Source organism: Charadrius vociferus, unplaced genomic scaffold (assembly GCF_000708025.1).
Source record: "Charadrius vociferus isolate BGI_N301 unplaced genomic scaffold, ASM70802v2 scaffold2550, whole genome shotgun sequence".
Lineage (NCBI taxonomy): Eukaryota > Metazoa > Chordata > Aves > Charadriiformes > Charadriidae > Charadrius > Charadrius vociferus.
This window is the reverse complement of record NW_009646383.1, coordinates 22410-37584: the sequence shown is the minus strand read 5'-3', so window position 1 is coordinate 37584 and position 15175 is coordinate 22410. Positions and strand designations below refer to the sequence as shown.

Here is a 15175-nt window from a genome sequence, read left to right as displayed (position 1 = left end):
CCCCCTATCCCTGCCAGGGCCTCTCAAAGGCTGTTTGTGTGCAAAATGTTCTCGGTGTTTTTGGAGGGGGCTGGCAGAGCTGCTGCACCATCTGGGTCAGGGCAGGCACTGAATAACAAGCGCTGCCCTGACCCAGATGCGGCACAGAGCCTTTGCCAACGCTCGGGGGCGGAGGCGGTTCTGGGCAGAGCCCTCACTCGTGCCTCCCCTGTGCCCTGCCGTGGGTCAGGACCCTTTGAACAGGCTGCTCCGGGGCTTGCAGCCTCCAGGGAGGTCCGGGCAGGCCATGACGGCACACAGCCCCTTCGCAGAGCTGAGCAGGGAAGGGCTTTGCTGCTGCTCCCTGTGTTTCTGCCTCAGCCGTCAGAAATCTTGTCCCTGACTGTGTCCGTGCACAGTTTAGAGCGGGTTGTTCCCTGCCCTCTTTCCATAAGGTTTGCCATTCCTTCCCCTGCCCATGTGGCGACGAAAGCTGTCCCATCCTGATCACAGAGGAGTTTTCTCCGCCTTGTGTTCAGTCTGGTTAGCCGCCTCTCACACAGGGCCCCAAGCGAAGTAGGGGCATCCCTCCCGCCGTGAGAAACCACGGTGCTGCAAACGCGTCACCCACCCGACCACAGCACTGGGGGCAGGATCAGGCACTCGGTGTCCAGCAGGACTGCCTCTCCTGTCGCCTCCCCGGCTGCCTGTGGAGCTGCAGCTCCCGCTGCCGGCCCACGTCTCACATGCGTCAGCCGCAGAGTCAGCTGAGAGGTGGGCGTAGGGGCTGCCTGTGCGGGGATGCTTCAGGCAGCTGCACAGCCTGCCAGCACGTCCAGCCGGTGCGGTGCGGTTCTGCCCTGCCCTGCCTGTCCCTCTGCTGTCCTGGGCTGTCTGCCCGGGCTGGGGACTCACGGTGCTGCTGTGGTGGCAGGGTCAAGCCCTCCCACCAGCCCTGCCAGGCTTGTGCTCTTCCACGGGCTGATGTTGCAGTTGTCCGTGAGTTGTGGCTGTCCATTGAAGGGACAGCGTGTGGTTTCTGGGATGCATCTGACTGTCACCGCATCTGTGTCGTAGGTGTTGGCTCCTTCCTGCTGTATTCGGTCCACGAGGGGATCCGTGGCATTCCCCTGGACCCCAATGACAAGTCAGATGCTCTCGTGCCCGTGTCGGGGACCTCCCTGGCTGTGGGGATCGACTTCCACGCAGGTGACTTGGGGGCTGGGAGCGGGACAATGGGACTGGAGAGGGTGGGGAGGGGGAGTGCAAGGGAGACCATCGCCAGACCCTCCTCTGGTAGTGCTCTGCCCAAGAGCATCTCCCCTCGGCACCTCCGGGTGAGGGAGGGTTTAGGTCCCCATGCTGGGGCTGCGGGCTCAGCCCAGTCTGTGCCACCCGTGGAGTGACTCGGAGGGGGTTACTGACCCCCGCTTTCCTGCCTGGCCCCCCTCAGAGAACGACACCATTTACTGGGTGGACATGGGTCTGAGCACCATCAGCCGGGCCAAGCGAGACCAGACGTGGCGGGAGGACGTGGTCACCAATGGCATTGGCCGCGTGGAGGGCATCGCCGTGGACTGGATCGCCGGTGAGATGGGGCTCTGGAGCAGGCAGGAGCGGATGGGCGGTTGGGGAGTGGGGCTCGGGCAGGTGTTCACTGTCCCCTCTGCAGGAAACATCTACTGGACGGACCAGGGCTTCGACGTCATCGAGGTGGCCAGGCTGAACGGGTCCTTCCGCTACGTGGTCATCTCTCAGGGGCTGGACAAACCACGGGCCATCACAGTCCATCCAGAGAAGGGGTGAGACACTGCACAAAGCCACCTGGAGAGGGCCATCAGGTGGGGGGTGGGCACGTACCGGAGACCCCTGGCACTGTCCCGGCAGAGCCATGCCATTTGCGTGCAGTGGAGAAGGACTCGTAGGTCTCCTGCCACACGAAGGGACATGCCTCCAGTGTCCACACCAGCTGGGTTTAACCGCCCTTTCGCTGGTGGGCTGAGCTTTGTGGGAACTCCCCGTGACTTTGTGGGTGCCAACACCTCAGAAAATCCAAGTGGAGCTTGCCCAGACCAGCTCCAGCATTGGACTGAGCCACAGGGAGAGGAGAGTTGTTTGGATCCAGGGAAGGATGGAGAAGAGCACCTTATGTGCGAGGCACACGGGCTGGTTTCTGGGCTGCGTCCAGCTGCAACGTAGCGCTCCTTTCCCCACTGCAGTGTGGTCTGCAAGCACAAGGCACCCAGGAGGCTGGCAGATCATCAGGGGTCTGGACTGAGGCCCCGGTGTGGAGGGATGAGGGGGAGAGGCGCTTGTCCCCTGCTCTGATGGCCAAAAGACCCAAGGGTGCTGCTTCTGACCAGCCCTGTGGTCACGTCCCTGCTGTCCCCTGCAGGTATCTGTTCTGGACAGAGTGGGGCCAGTACCCCCGCATCGAACGGTCGCGCCTGGATGGGACTGAGCGGATGGTGCTGGTGAACGTCAGCATCAGTTGGCCCAACGGAATATCCGTTGACTATGAGGTACAGCCACCGTCTGGGAGGATGGTGCCTCACTGGGGCCTGGTGGGAGTGTGCCGGTCCCAAAGGTCCCTGCAGCTGTGCCCCCGCTGGTGGGGACTCTGGGGACATGGCTTCCCTCCTCAGGGCCCTGGAGTCTCCTCTCCGGTGCAGGGAGGGTTGTCCAGGGTGGTTGTTGTCTGAACCCTGGGACCTTCTGTTGGACGTGGTGGGAGGTGCAGAGGGTGCCTTAGTGCCACCCCTGGTGCGCTGCTCCATTACTGACTGGGATTGTTTCTCATCGCCTCAGGACGGGAAGCTTTACTGGTGCGATGCCCGGACAGACAAGATTGAACGAATTGACCTGGAGACAGGTGAAAACCGAGAGGTCGTCCTGTCCAGCAACAATATGGACATGTTCTCAGTGTCGGTCTTCGAGGAGTACATTTACTGGAGTGACAGGTATGGCACCCAAAGGGTCCAGTGGTGCTGGGGGGGCACCAGCCATGCGGGAGGGTGGGGGGAGCTGGCGGGTGCTATGGGGACGGTGGTTGTACCACTACAGGGTGCTGCTGAGGTGGGCCCCGCGTTGGCTGCTCGGTGACTCTGTCCATCCTTAGGACTCATGCGAATGGCTCCATCAAAAGAGGCAACAAGGACAATGCCACCGAGTCGGTGTCCCTGCGGACAGGGATCGGCGTGCAGCTCAAGGACATCAAAGTCTTCAACCGGGCCAGGCAGAAGGGTGCGTCCAGGAGCGGGGTGTCAGCCCCTCGTGCAGCACTGCTGAGCGCCGACGGCTGCCCGAGCTGGGCTCCCACGGCAGGCAGATGTGGGGAGGGGGATGGAGAAACAAACAACAAATGGGCCACTGTGTCCTCGTCAAAGAACCGTGTCGTGCCGTGGGCTGAGCACTTTTCTTCACTCGCTTCCTCTGGGAGCGGGGAGAGGTGAAAAGTGGCCAAGCGGGAGCATCCTCCTACACAGAGCCTGTCCAGTTCCTCGAACAATCCCCTCTTTCCTCCCCAGGCACCAACATCTGTGCGCAGAGCAATGGGGGCTGCCAGCAGCTCTGCCTGTTCCGGGGCAACGGGCAGAGGACGTGTGCCTGCGCCCACGGCATGCTGTCCGAGGATGGGGTGAGCTGCCGGGACTACGATGGCTACCTGCTGTATTCAGAGCGCACCATCCTCAAGAGCATCCACCTGTCAGACGAGAACAACCTCAACGCGCCCATCAAGCCCTTTGAGGATGCAGAGCACATGAAGAACGTCATTGCCCTGGCCTTTGACTACCGCTACGGCTCCAAGGGCAGCAACCGCATATTCTACAGTGACATCCACTTCGGCAACATCCAGCAGATCAACGATGATGGCACAGGGCGCAAGACCATCGTGGAGAGTGAGTGTCACCGGGCTCCCTCTGCTAGCATCTGCCCCCAGACCTCTTTCCTGTTCTCCCCCGTCACCTCTTCCTGAACTCCCTCCTTCCCTGCCCAAGGGCTTTCTTTCCTTTTCTCGCTTAGCGTTTTTTGGTGTTTTCAAGAGGTGTTTTGAGTGGCAGCTGTTAAGGGTTCAGCTGTGAGCTTCTACCAGAGCCTCTAGGAGAGGCAGCAGCCTGTGGTAGAGGATGCAAGTGTCAGGAGCCGTCCGCAGAGCTTCTTCTGGCAAGGAGAGTGTATCACGAGGCTCAGGCATGCACGTGGGTATGCATTGCTCTAGAAACAAGGCACTGCAGCAAACTTGGGATCTGCTCTGTGTTTGCATTTGACTTCCAAGACAGACCTGTCGAACCTGAGCAAACCGTGCCATGCCTGGCCCCGTCTTCACCTCCAGCCCTCCGTTTGCCCTTGGTTGGTTTTATTGGCTCCTACGGCAGTTGAAAGGACCACGTCTGTTGCTCTGCATCGCTAGGGAGCACCTCCAGCAAGGGTTATAGATGTGCTCGCTAATGAGTGTATTTACATTTGGCACTTGGGATGGCTGTTATCACTGAGATCAGGAGAGCGGAGCCCATCTGTCGTAGCCGGTTCATTAAACCTTTTGCTGATCGTTAACGAGGGAGGAAGGATGGGTGTACAGTTCAAGTTCCTGGCCTGAGAGCGGGAGGGAAGGTCTCCCTGGTCTGCCACGAGTCTTCATCTTGCCACTTTGTGCCTCTGGGCCTCAGCTCTCCCCTGGCAGAGGGAGACCCTTCCCTTCCCAGCGCCACCACTGTGGGGACAGGGGGACCCAGAGCAAGGCCTGGCCAGTGCAGGGGAGAAGATCAGAGCACGAGCTTGAAAGCCAAGTTCAAGTCCTCATTTCATCGTAGGTGAACGGCCCTCAGCCTTCCTGCAAGGAAGTTACCTGGTTGGTAGGAGAGGCTGCCCGGGGCGGGGGGCCCTAAAGTCTCCTTGGGGGTCTCAGCTCACCTGGTAGCACAGACCAGCCCAGCCCTGCGGGGTCCCCTCAGGTGATGCCACATTGGCGCCGTGTTAGCAAGCAGTCAGAGCCCCTGAGGGGTTTTTCTGGGGTGCAATTAAAAGCAATAACTTAAGGCTGACAAAGAAGCCGCATCCAAGTGTCGTGGTCCGCACTGGCTGTGTGGAGTGAGCTGGGCGGCCTTGTCAGCATGGGCCGGACACGACCCTTGCCTGTCCTCCCCTCCTGCAGACGTGGGCTCGGTGGAGGGGCTGGCGTACCACCGCGGCTGGGACACGCTGTACTGGACAAGCTACACCACCTCCACCATCACCCGCCACACCGTGGACCAGAGCCGCCTGGGGGCTTTCGAGAGGGAGACGGTGATCACCATGTCGGGGGACGATCACCCCCGGGCCTTCGTGCTGGATGAGTGCCAGAAGTGAGTGGCCATTGGTGGTCCAGCCAGCCTGCCCGGGTGTCCATGTGGTCCCAGGGCCAGCGTCCAGGCGGACTCTCCTCCACTGGGGAGGAAGCACTAGTTCCCAGCACAGAGAATTTTGGACCCCAGGGAGGAAAGGCCCTGTGCCCCTCCTCCCCACACGTCCTTCAGCACCCCAAAGCAAAGACAGAAACCCCATCCCATCCCCTTCTCTGCCCGGCTGGTACCATGGGGTTCCACGTTTCCCATCCGGCTGTAGTGGCCTCATTCCTCCCTCTCCCACCCCTTCTTATGCGGGGACAATGTCGCATCCATCCCAAAGCCCCTGGGAGCCCCACAGCAGCAGAGGGGTGGGCTGAGCCGACACTTACATGGCAGAGAGCTGGGGTCGCAAAGGCATCGTGTATCTCTCCCCTTCCAGCCTGATGTTCTGGACCAACTGGAACGAGCAGCACCCCAGCATCATGCGTGCCACCCTCTCTGGTGCCAACGTCCTCATCATCATCGACCAGGACATACGAACACCCAATGGGCTGGCCATTGACCACAAGGCTGAGAAGATCTACTTCTCTGATGCCACACTGGACAAAATTGAACGCTGTGAATACGATGGCTCCCACCGCCACGTGAGTCCAGACCTGGCCTCAGTGGCAGAGATGGAAGAGGAGAGCGAGGAGTGTTGGAACTGGGGCTGGTGCATTGTCCTGGGAGTGCAGAGCTGTTCCCGGGGCACGGGGAGGTCGGGTCTTCCCACGGGGCAGACGCATGGGGATGGCATGCGTTTAGGGTAGTGCTGGGGGCTGCATCCCACAGCCAGGTTCCCTCACGCTCATGGTTTGCCAATGTCCGGCAGGTGATCCTGAAATCAGAGCCTGTGCACCCCTTTGGCCTGGCTGTCTACGGCGATTACATCTTCTGGACGGACTGGGTGCGCAGGGCCGTGCAACGAGCCAACAAGTATGTGGGCACCGACATGAAGCTTCTGCGTGTTGACATCCCCCAGCAGCCCATGGGCATCATTGCCGTGGCCAACGACACCGATAGCTGTAAGGACCCCCCGCGACCCCCCATCACCCACAACCTCCCCACCCCAGGCCCCCGCTCCTCTGCCCCCCATCGCGGACAGCTCAGCCTCCCACCGGGCAGCGCGGCTCTTCCACCCTCTGCGCAGGCCAGGGGAAGGGGGAACCTGTCCCACCATCCTGCCTGGCCTGTCACTGCCCCTGTGGGACCCTCATGCCAAGACCTGTCCATTTCCAGACCCTCTGCAGGCTGAAGAGAGAGAGAGTTTGCCCCATTCGTGCTCTTCCCAGGGCATCCTCTTTCCAAGACTGGGTGCCCCCAACCCCATGCGTCCACCATAGCCCCGTCTGAAGAGCTTGGGGAGGAACCCCTACTTTTCCTCTCCCCAGCAGGGAGGAGCAGGGGAAGGGACTGCTGAGACTGTCCCCGGTGTGACTGCTCTCTGTCTCTCCTAGGTGAGCTGTCCCCATGCAGGGTGAACAACGGCGGCTGTCAGGATCTCTGTCTCCTCACACCCAAAGGACACGTCAACTGCTCCTGCCGCGGCGAGCGTGTCCTGCAGGAGGATTTCACCTGCAAAGGTGGAGGGGAGGTGGAAGCGGGAGCTGGTGGGGATGGGAAGGGGAGGAGAGGCCGGGCTCAGCCCGGCAGAGCTGACGTTCCCCACGCCCTCCCCAGCCCTGAATTCCACCTGCAACGTGCACGATGAGTTCGAGTGTGGGAACGGCGACTGCATTGACTTCAGCCGGACCTGCGACGGCGTGGTCCACTGCAAGGACAAGTCAGATGAGAAGCAGTCCTACTGCAGTAAGGTTCCTCCTCTTGCTGCTTTGCTCAAGCACATGCACGCACCCCCCAGCACATGCAGGCACCCTGGTCGAGCTGTCAGCTCTGCTCAGCAAAGGGAGCCAGCATGCCTGCGTGTCTTCTCGTGTCCCTCAAGTCCTCACAGTCCCTCCTGCCCTCGAGAGATGGGCCCAGCCAGGCCAGGCTTTAAGGGCTCCAGATCTTTTTTAGTTTTTGGGGGAGAGGCTGGAGAGTGAGACACCTTGAGCCGACCTGGTGGGGGCTGCAGCACCCTCCCTCAACACCAACTCTTGCTCCTCAGCCGGGAGGGGTCTCAGCTGCACAAAGGCCAAGCTTCACCCCACAGTGTTGCCAGCACAGCACAAGGGACCCCGTTTCCTGATCCTGCCTGTGTAGTTTCTTCCCCTGCTGAAGGGTCCCCGAGGAGCTGAGACACCCGGGAGTGCCAGCCCTCCCCTCGCACTCACCTCCTCCTCTTCCCTCACAGGCAGCCGCAAGTGCAAGAAGGGTTACCTGCACTGCATGAACAGGCGCTGCATCGCCAGCCGCTACTGGTGCAATGGTGTGGATGACTGCGGGGACAACTCGGACGAAGTGCCGTGTAACAGTAAGCAGGCTGTCTGGCTCCCGGCCAGCCCTTGCCAGGGCTCGGTCAGCCGTCTGGGACAGGGACAGAGGCTTCGGGGAAGAGTTACCTTCAGCTTGACAGGATCGGAGCAGAGCCAGGGCTTAACGGAGAGTCAAGGTCTAAATCCTGCTCGTGCTGCTTGTGCTGCAGACCGTTCTGTAAAGCTCACTCCCTGATGGCTGGGAGGAGGAACTCCCGAGCACGGCCACGCAGCACCCAGCGCTTCCCGAGAGCAGTGGTTGACACCCGGGAGGAACACAAGGAGATGGCGAGGTGTAGTGTCGCTGCTCCTCATGGCTCCCCTGTCCCTGAGAAAAGGGCATCCAAGCAGCCCCAAGAGCAGCATCCCTTCAGAGCTGCAGGGCTGCAGGAGCCTGTCTGCGTGGTTCAGAACCGACGGGGAAGGTCAGGAGCTTCCCTGAGCCCATGCAGGTCTGCCAGCGACAGGCCAGCTCAGGAGATGAGCTCAGGCTGCCATGCAGAGTGCGGAAGCCGGAGAGGCACCAAGTCTCAGCCGGGAGGGGACAGAGCTGGGAGTGCGGGATCAGGCGGTCCGTAGCTGTGCTGGGCAGCGGGTGCATGCAAGTGTGCAACGCGAGTGGGGGTCGTTGGGTGGTTGTACTCGCTGGGTCGCCCAGCCCAGCCTCATCCGCTGTGGGGGCTTCCCCCTTGCAGAAACCAGCTGCGCTGCTACCGAGTTTCGCTGCCGAGATGGGACCTGCATTGGGAATTCGAGCCGCTGTAACCAGTTCATCGATTGCGAGGATGCTTCAGATGAAATGAACTGCAGTGAGTGCCCCAGCTGCTGCCCCATGTTCCCTGCTGCCTCCCCAGCTCTGCCCTGCGGTAGCTCTGGAGATGCTCCTGCCCTCTGCACCTGCAGGCGGGGGTCTGGGTCCCTGCACCTTGTTTCAGTCTGTGGGACTTGTGCCAAAGGGGGGAGGGATGAGGGTCCTGGCTCCCACCCCATCAGCAGAGGCCAGCCCAGGTCAGCCCACCAGCGGGACGTGGTCCCAGCCCATGGCTGCGGCCCCCCGCGCCGTGCCTAGCACCTCACCACCCCATAGCCCATCACAGACACTTGATGTGGTCCCAGCAGCTCGGGGCACACGTGGGCAGAGTCAACTCGGTGCTGCTGTGGGGAGGGAAGGGCTGTCAGCAGCAGGGCCAGGGCTCGTGCCACGTGGTGGGAGCTGGACCGAAGGGTTGTGCCACCGGCAAGCAGCACCCATCACCTGGGGCTCCTGTGGTTCCTTGCAGCTGCCACCGACTGCAGCAGCTATTTCAAGCTGGGGGTGAAGGGCACCACGTTCCAGAAGTGCGAACACACCTCTCTGTGCTATGCTCCAAGCTGGGTGTGCGATGGGGCGAATGATTGCGGAGACTACTCAGATGAGCGGAACTGCCCGGGTGAGAGTGGGGAGAGGAAAGGGGGTGTGGGCTGGGGAGAGCAGGGGTGTCATGCCGGCCCTCTGGCTGGGTGCTCCTCGTTGGGGTCTGTTTGGGCGGTGGATGCTTTGTTTGCACACCAGGACCATCACCCTTTGCCTGCACAGCTCCTGCACGGAGGGTGCTGCCGGGCGCTGATTGATGCGGGATCACAGAGGGCTTTTGGGGAGGAATTCTTCAGAGTTGGGCAGTTCCAGGCTGGGAGGAGGCAGGACACGTCCGCGCCACCACCCTTACCCGATGTTTCCTTCTCAAACCAGGCGGGAGGAAACCCAAGTGTCCAGCCAACTACTTCGCCTGCCCAAGCGGGAGGTGCATCCCCATGACTTGGACCTGCGACAAAGAGGATGACTGCGAGAATGGAGAAGATGAGACTCACTGCAGTGAGCGGCAGGGTGGGGAGAGCATGGGACTCCGGGGGGGTAGCATGGGGTGGTGAGCGCAAGCGTGCTGGAGGGGAGGCAGGACCCTGTCATCACTTTGATGTCCCCTTGCCAAGGACCAGGCTCCAGATTCTTCCCACTCTGCAGTCTTATTCCACAAGCTTGGACTTCTAACTGTGACCAATGCAAGTGTCCTGGTGTGTTTGTTCGCTCAGCGCACACATGGGTGTCCATGGTCATCTTGAAGGTGGCCAGTTACGGCTCACTTGAGTTACATTTTTAGTTCCAGCCTCCCTGAACAAACCACAAACGGTGCTCAGGAACTGGGGAACCTCCCCAGCTCCAGAGCAGGGAATCCCACACCACTCCTACAGCTGCAGTGCCCGTCAGCGTGGAGTGTGGGCACTGCCAGGTCTGGGCGAGCAGTAGCCCCCGCACCACCCTGGGCTGCAGCCCTGGAGCCCGGCTGGCCCAGCGTGGCTGTGCGCTGCTGCTGTGTCCCCCCGGCATCACCCTAGCTCTGACCTCTCCTCTCCTCCTCTCCTAGACAAGTTCTGCTACCCCGTGCAGTTTGAGTGCAACAACCACCGCTGTATCTCTAAGCTCTGGGTGTGTGATGGGGCAGACGACTGCGGGGATGGCTCTGATGAGGACAGCCGCTGCCGTGAGTCTGCTCCAGCCCCTGCCCTGACCTCTCTCAGCCACTGCCTGTGCTGCTGCTCCATCTGTTGTGTATTCCTGCCTCTTCCCATCCCTTCTCCCACCTTTGCTTTCCTGTGCCGCGGTCCTCACTGCTCTCCTGGGCCCTGGGACCCACGTAGCCCGAGAGTGCCGGTTCTCCAGCCATGGGGGTGACCAGCCTCCGTCCTGCTTCTCCCTTCCCCAGGGCTGACCACCTGCAGCACTGGGTCCTTCCAGTGCCCGGGCACCTACGTGTGCGTGCCAGAGCGCTGGCTCTGTGACGGAGACAAGGACTGCGCGGACGGAGCTGACGAGACCCTCGCTGCTGGCTGCTGTGAGTCCCCGGAGGGATGGGTGCGTGGTGGGGCAGGGGCGGGAGAGGAGCGGAGTGTAGTGCAGGCAGAGCTGCCCGGGGGGGCTGGCCCCGCTCCCCGCGGCCCCTGTTAGCAGCAGATCGGATGCCTCGTCCTGGCCGCTTCCCCGCCAGGCTTGCAGGAGGAAACTGCGGTGCTGTGGTCACAGCAGATGGGAACACGGGCACGTTTGGGTGCCTTTCCCTGACTGTGCAGAGAGGAGGAGCGTCATCCCACGGAGCAATAGCCAAAGGCACCGCGTTGCCTGGGTGCTGTTCGCAGCCAAAGGACACGGGCACAGGCCGGGGCTCAGGCTAGGGGCGAAGGAGTGGGAGTCCCTGTCCTGACTGGACTGTGCCTCAGCTCTTGTCCCCAGTGCCCCAAGACAAAGGGCTCGTTGCAGGGGGGCAGGCAGGAGAGCACGCAGTCTGGCGGGGGGCTGACAGCGATGCCTCATTGCAGTGTACAACAACACATGCGATGAGCGGGAGTTCATGTGCGGAAACCGACAGTGCATTCCCAAGCATTTTGTCTGCGACCACGATGATGACTGCGGCGACGGCTCGGACGAGTCCCCAGAGTGTGGTGGGTGTCCATGGGACTGGGGAGGACAGCAAGGGCTATATTTCCTGTAGCACTGGCCCTGGCAGCCATGCTGGGTCTCCTGGGCTTTGAGACGGGACCCTGGAAGGGTCTTCATCATCCAGAAGGGGTTTGATGTGAGAGCAGGGTGAGGGGGAACCAGGAGAGGGAGTGAGAGGGTTTGGTGCAGGAGAACTGTCTCCCCCAGCCCCACTGCAGGGTGTCCACCCTGGCACAGAGCAGTTTTGGAGAGATCCAAAACCACCTACGTTTGCCGCCTCCTTGGCTCCTGTGGCACAGCCCTGTCCCAAGGTGGGATGCAGGGAGGTTTAGGCACCCATGCCACAACTCCGTGCAGCTCAGCTGCTACGGTGCCTCCGTCTCTCCCGGCCGGCTCGGGGAGGTGGGCCGTGCTGTCTGAGCCCACCGCCTTTCCACAGAGTATCCCACCTGCGGCCCCCATGAGTTCCGCTGCGCCAACGGCCGCTGCCTCAGCAACAGGCAATGGGAGTGTGATGGCGAGTTCGACTGCCACGACCACTCGGACGAGGCGCCCAAGAACCCGCGCTGCAGCAGCCCAGGTACCTGCAGGTGCCGCAGCCAGGGAGCAGGGCTGCCCAGCTGCCTCGTGCTGACCACTGCCACCTCCTCTCCATCCCGCTGCAGAGAACAAGTGCAACGACTCCTTCTTCCTCTGCAAGAACGGGAAGTGCATCCCAGAGGCGCTGCTTTGCGACAACAACAACGACTGCACGGATGGCTCGGATGAGCTCAACTGCTTCATCAACGAGTGTCTCAACAAGAAGCTGAGCGGCTGTTCCCAGGAGTGCGAGGACCTCAAGATCGGGTACAAGGTAGGAGCCCGCAGGCTGGGAGGGTTGGCTGGAGGGATGCTCTCCTGCTCCCTTCCTCCTCCACAGACACTCAGCGTGAGGGTTGCTTCTGTCCTTCACCATCTGGGCAAGGGATGCACACACGGGCACTTTGGCCAGTGCTTCTGTGTGCTGCTCTTGTGTCTGCAAGCTGTCTGTGCCTGAGCCTGCTTGTCCCGTGGTGATGCCTGTCACATCCCAGCGTGCGGGCCCTGGATACATCTAACAGCTCCCTGTTGCCTCCTGCAGTGTAGATGCCGTCCCGGGTTCCGGCTGAAGGACGACGGGAAGACATGCATTGACATCGATGAGTGCTCCACCACCTACCCCTGCAGCCAGAAGTGCATCAACACTCTGGGGAGCTACAAGTGCCTGTGCATAGAGGGCTACAAGCTCAAACCTGACAACCCCACCAGCTGTAAAGCTGTCACAGGTGAGACCTGAGAGCAGACTTGGCGGCAGGGATGCTCTTCTGGCAACCGTGGGATGCTGCCGGCATTGGAGTCGGTCATTGTGCTCTGAAAAGCAAAGTAGCTGCACCTGACTCACAAAGGAGAGCTGGAAAGTGGTGGGGCAGGGAGGGCAGTGGTCTGCAGGGGATCTGCCCACGGCCCAGTGGCGCTTCCCTGACACCTCTCATGATTTCCCTATGCAGATGAAGAGCCCTTCCTCATCTTTGCCAACCGGTACTACCTGAGGAAGCTCAACCTGGATGGCTCCAACTACACGCTGCTCAAGCAGGTGCGGGAGGAGCTGGGAGCAGGAGGGGGATACCAGCCCCACATGGCCGGGGGTTTGGGGTTGGAGAGGGGCCCTGCAGTGTGGGAGACCTGCCAGCCTGGGAGCTTGGGCTCTTTGCTTCCCAGGCAGGTGGTAGATCCTGCATAAACAGCAGCTCTCACTACGAGTATACAGGAGGTCCCGTGTAAACAGTAGCTCTTTGGTAGCAGACCTTTATAAAGCAGCAACTGCACAACAGTTTTCAGTTGCTGCTTTTAACTTCTCTGCTGCAGGGACCGCGTGTTGAGGCTGGGGCCTCGCTGGTCTCTGCAAAGTCCCCATGACCCTGTGCCAGCAGGTGAGGCTGTTTCAACCCTTCTCCCTTCCTCCCAGGGGCTGAACAACGCGGTGGCTCTGGATTTTGACTATCGAGAGCAGATGATTTACTGGACAGATGTCACCACACAGGGCAGCATGATCCGCCGCATGCACATCAACGGGAGCAACGTTCAGGTGGGGGACTGAGGCAGCCCCTCGGGCACCCCCGGTCCGGGCAGCCGGTCCTCACCCACCTCAGCACAGAGGCTGCCTGGAGGGGCCCAGACTGGCATCCACCAGGGAAGAGGGCACAAGCCCTACTGTGGGGTCATCACTGGGCTCAGGGCGTCAGCCCAGGTTGCTAACGGGGACGTTTCGCAGCACCATCCCGATCAGAGGTGGGCTCCATTCTGTGCCAAAGCGGTGTGGAAGGAGGGTTGGGGGAAGAGAGGAGTGAGGAAAGGAGCTGGGCAGGACCATCTGCAAGAGCGATGCGCTGGGGAGGGGTGATGTTGTCATCCCTGAGGGACCAGGACAGATTATGGTTCTCCCTGTGCAGCCCAACACCTCTGTTTTCTCCCAACAGGTTCTTCACCGCACTGGCCTCAGCAACCCTGACGGGCTGGCTGTGGACTGGGTGGGAGGCAACCTGTACTGGTGTGACAAAGGTCGGGACACCATCGAAGTGTCCAAGCTCAACGGCGCCTACCGCACTGTGCTGGTGAACTCAGGGCTGCGTGAGCCCCGGGCGCTGGTGGTGGATGTGCAGAATGGGTGAGAGCCTGGGGAACCTGGACCTTCCCCTCGATGCAGGGAGGGTCTGGTGGCCCTCTGCCATCTTGCCGTAGTCCTGGAGGCTGGGACATGGGATGGGGCCTTCTCCCTTGCCTCCGGGGTGCCTGGCTGCTTCTCCCTGCCCTGTGCCCTCATGCCCAGGCGTCCCAGTTTGGCCACATGATGGGCAGAGTGCGGTGGCTGCTGTGGCTTTGGCCGGACTCAGCCTCCCTCTGCTCTGCTGTTTCATGCGCAGGTACCTATACTGGACGGACTGGGGGGACCACTCACTGATCGGGAAGATCGGCATGGATGGCACCAACCGCAGCGTCATCGTTGACACCAAGATAACTTGGCCCAACGGCCTCACCCTCGACTACATCAACAGTCGGATCTATTGGGCCGATGCGCGGGAGGACTACATCGAGTTCGCCAGCCTGGACGGCTCCAACCGGCACACGGGTGAGTGCCAGGGCGTCCGGAGCACCGCCAGGCCTTTGCGGGGTGTGGGCTTTGGATGGGTGGTGGGAACAGGAGCCAGGGCTGCTGGGTATGGTCCCCAGCTCCGGCAGCTGCTCCGTGCCTCTGACCAGGGGAAGGGGTTTGTCCCCTGGCTGAGCTGTCCCTGGAGAGAGGCTGCGCGGTGGGAGGGGTGGTGTGGGGCAGCCCCTTGCTGAGCCGCCCGCTCCCCCTTGCAGTGCTGAGCCAGGACATCCCGCACATCTTCGCGCTCACCCTCTTTGAGGATTTCATTTACTGGACCGACTGGGAGACCAAGTCCATCAACCGGGCCCACAAGACTACGGGAGCCAACAAGACGCTGCTGATCAGCACACTGCACCGCCCCATGGACATCCACATCTACCACCCGTACCGCCAGCCTGACGGTGAGCCGAGGGGCTGGGGCGGCCCTGGCGCTGTGGAGCAGCCCTGGGCCGGAGGCTGGGGCTGGGCACGACGTGCAAAGGGACACCAGTTTGGGCAGGGGGTGCAGGAGGGGCGTGCGCGGTGAGAACGGTCTGTCAGCTGGGGGTTCCTGTGCCACCCTGAGGGTCCCCCGCCTTGGTCTGACTGGCGGTTGTCTCCCTGCTCTCCCCAGTTCCCAACCATCCCTGCAAGACCAACAACGCTGGCTGCAGCAACCTCTGCCTCCTCTCGCCAGGTGGGGGGCACAAGTGTGCTTGTCCCACCAACTTCTACTTGGGCAGCGATGGCAAAACCTGTGTCTCCAACTGCACGGCCAGCCCGGTAAGGGTCTGCCCGC

At 61.6% G+C, this 15175-nt stretch overlaps 1 protein-coding gene across 1 annotated transcript in view; it reads left to right on the top strand.

Moving 5' to 3' along the window:
- The window catches only part of LRP1 (low density lipoprotein receptor-related protein 1), a gene marked incomplete at its 3' end in the record, with an annotated part of 90949 nt that overhangs the window by 62485 nt on the left and 13289 nt on the right, over window positions 1-15175 (top strand). Inside the window, 28 exon segments of the mRNA XM_009894377.1 lie at window positions 1057-1188; window positions 1433-1567; window positions 1652-1781; window positions 2375-2501; window positions 2788-2939; window positions 3098-3222; window positions 3507-3878; window positions 5132-5321; window positions 5743-5947; window positions 6175-6367; window positions 6800-6925; window positions 7023-7151; window positions 7639-7758; window positions 8455-8568; window positions 9040-9189; window positions 9489-9623; window positions 10159-10275; window positions 10498-10626; window positions 11108-11230; window positions 11668-11808; window positions 11894-12081; window positions 12349-12532; window positions 12755-12840; window positions 13213-13332; window positions 13724-13911; window positions 14168-14373; window positions 14610-14798; window positions 15011-15159. Coding sequence (XP_009892679.1) covers window positions 1057-1188; window positions 1433-1567; window positions 1652-1781; window positions 2375-2501; window positions 2788-2939; window positions 3098-3222; window positions 3507-3878; window positions 5132-5321; window positions 5743-5947; window positions 6175-6367; window positions 6800-6925; window positions 7023-7151; window positions 7639-7758; window positions 8455-8568; window positions 9040-9189; window positions 9489-9623; window positions 10159-10275; window positions 10498-10626; window positions 11108-11230; window positions 11668-11808; window positions 11894-12081; window positions 12349-12532; window positions 12755-12840; window positions 13213-13332; window positions 13724-13911; window positions 14168-14373; window positions 14610-14798; window positions 15011-15159 — 4355 coding nt within the window.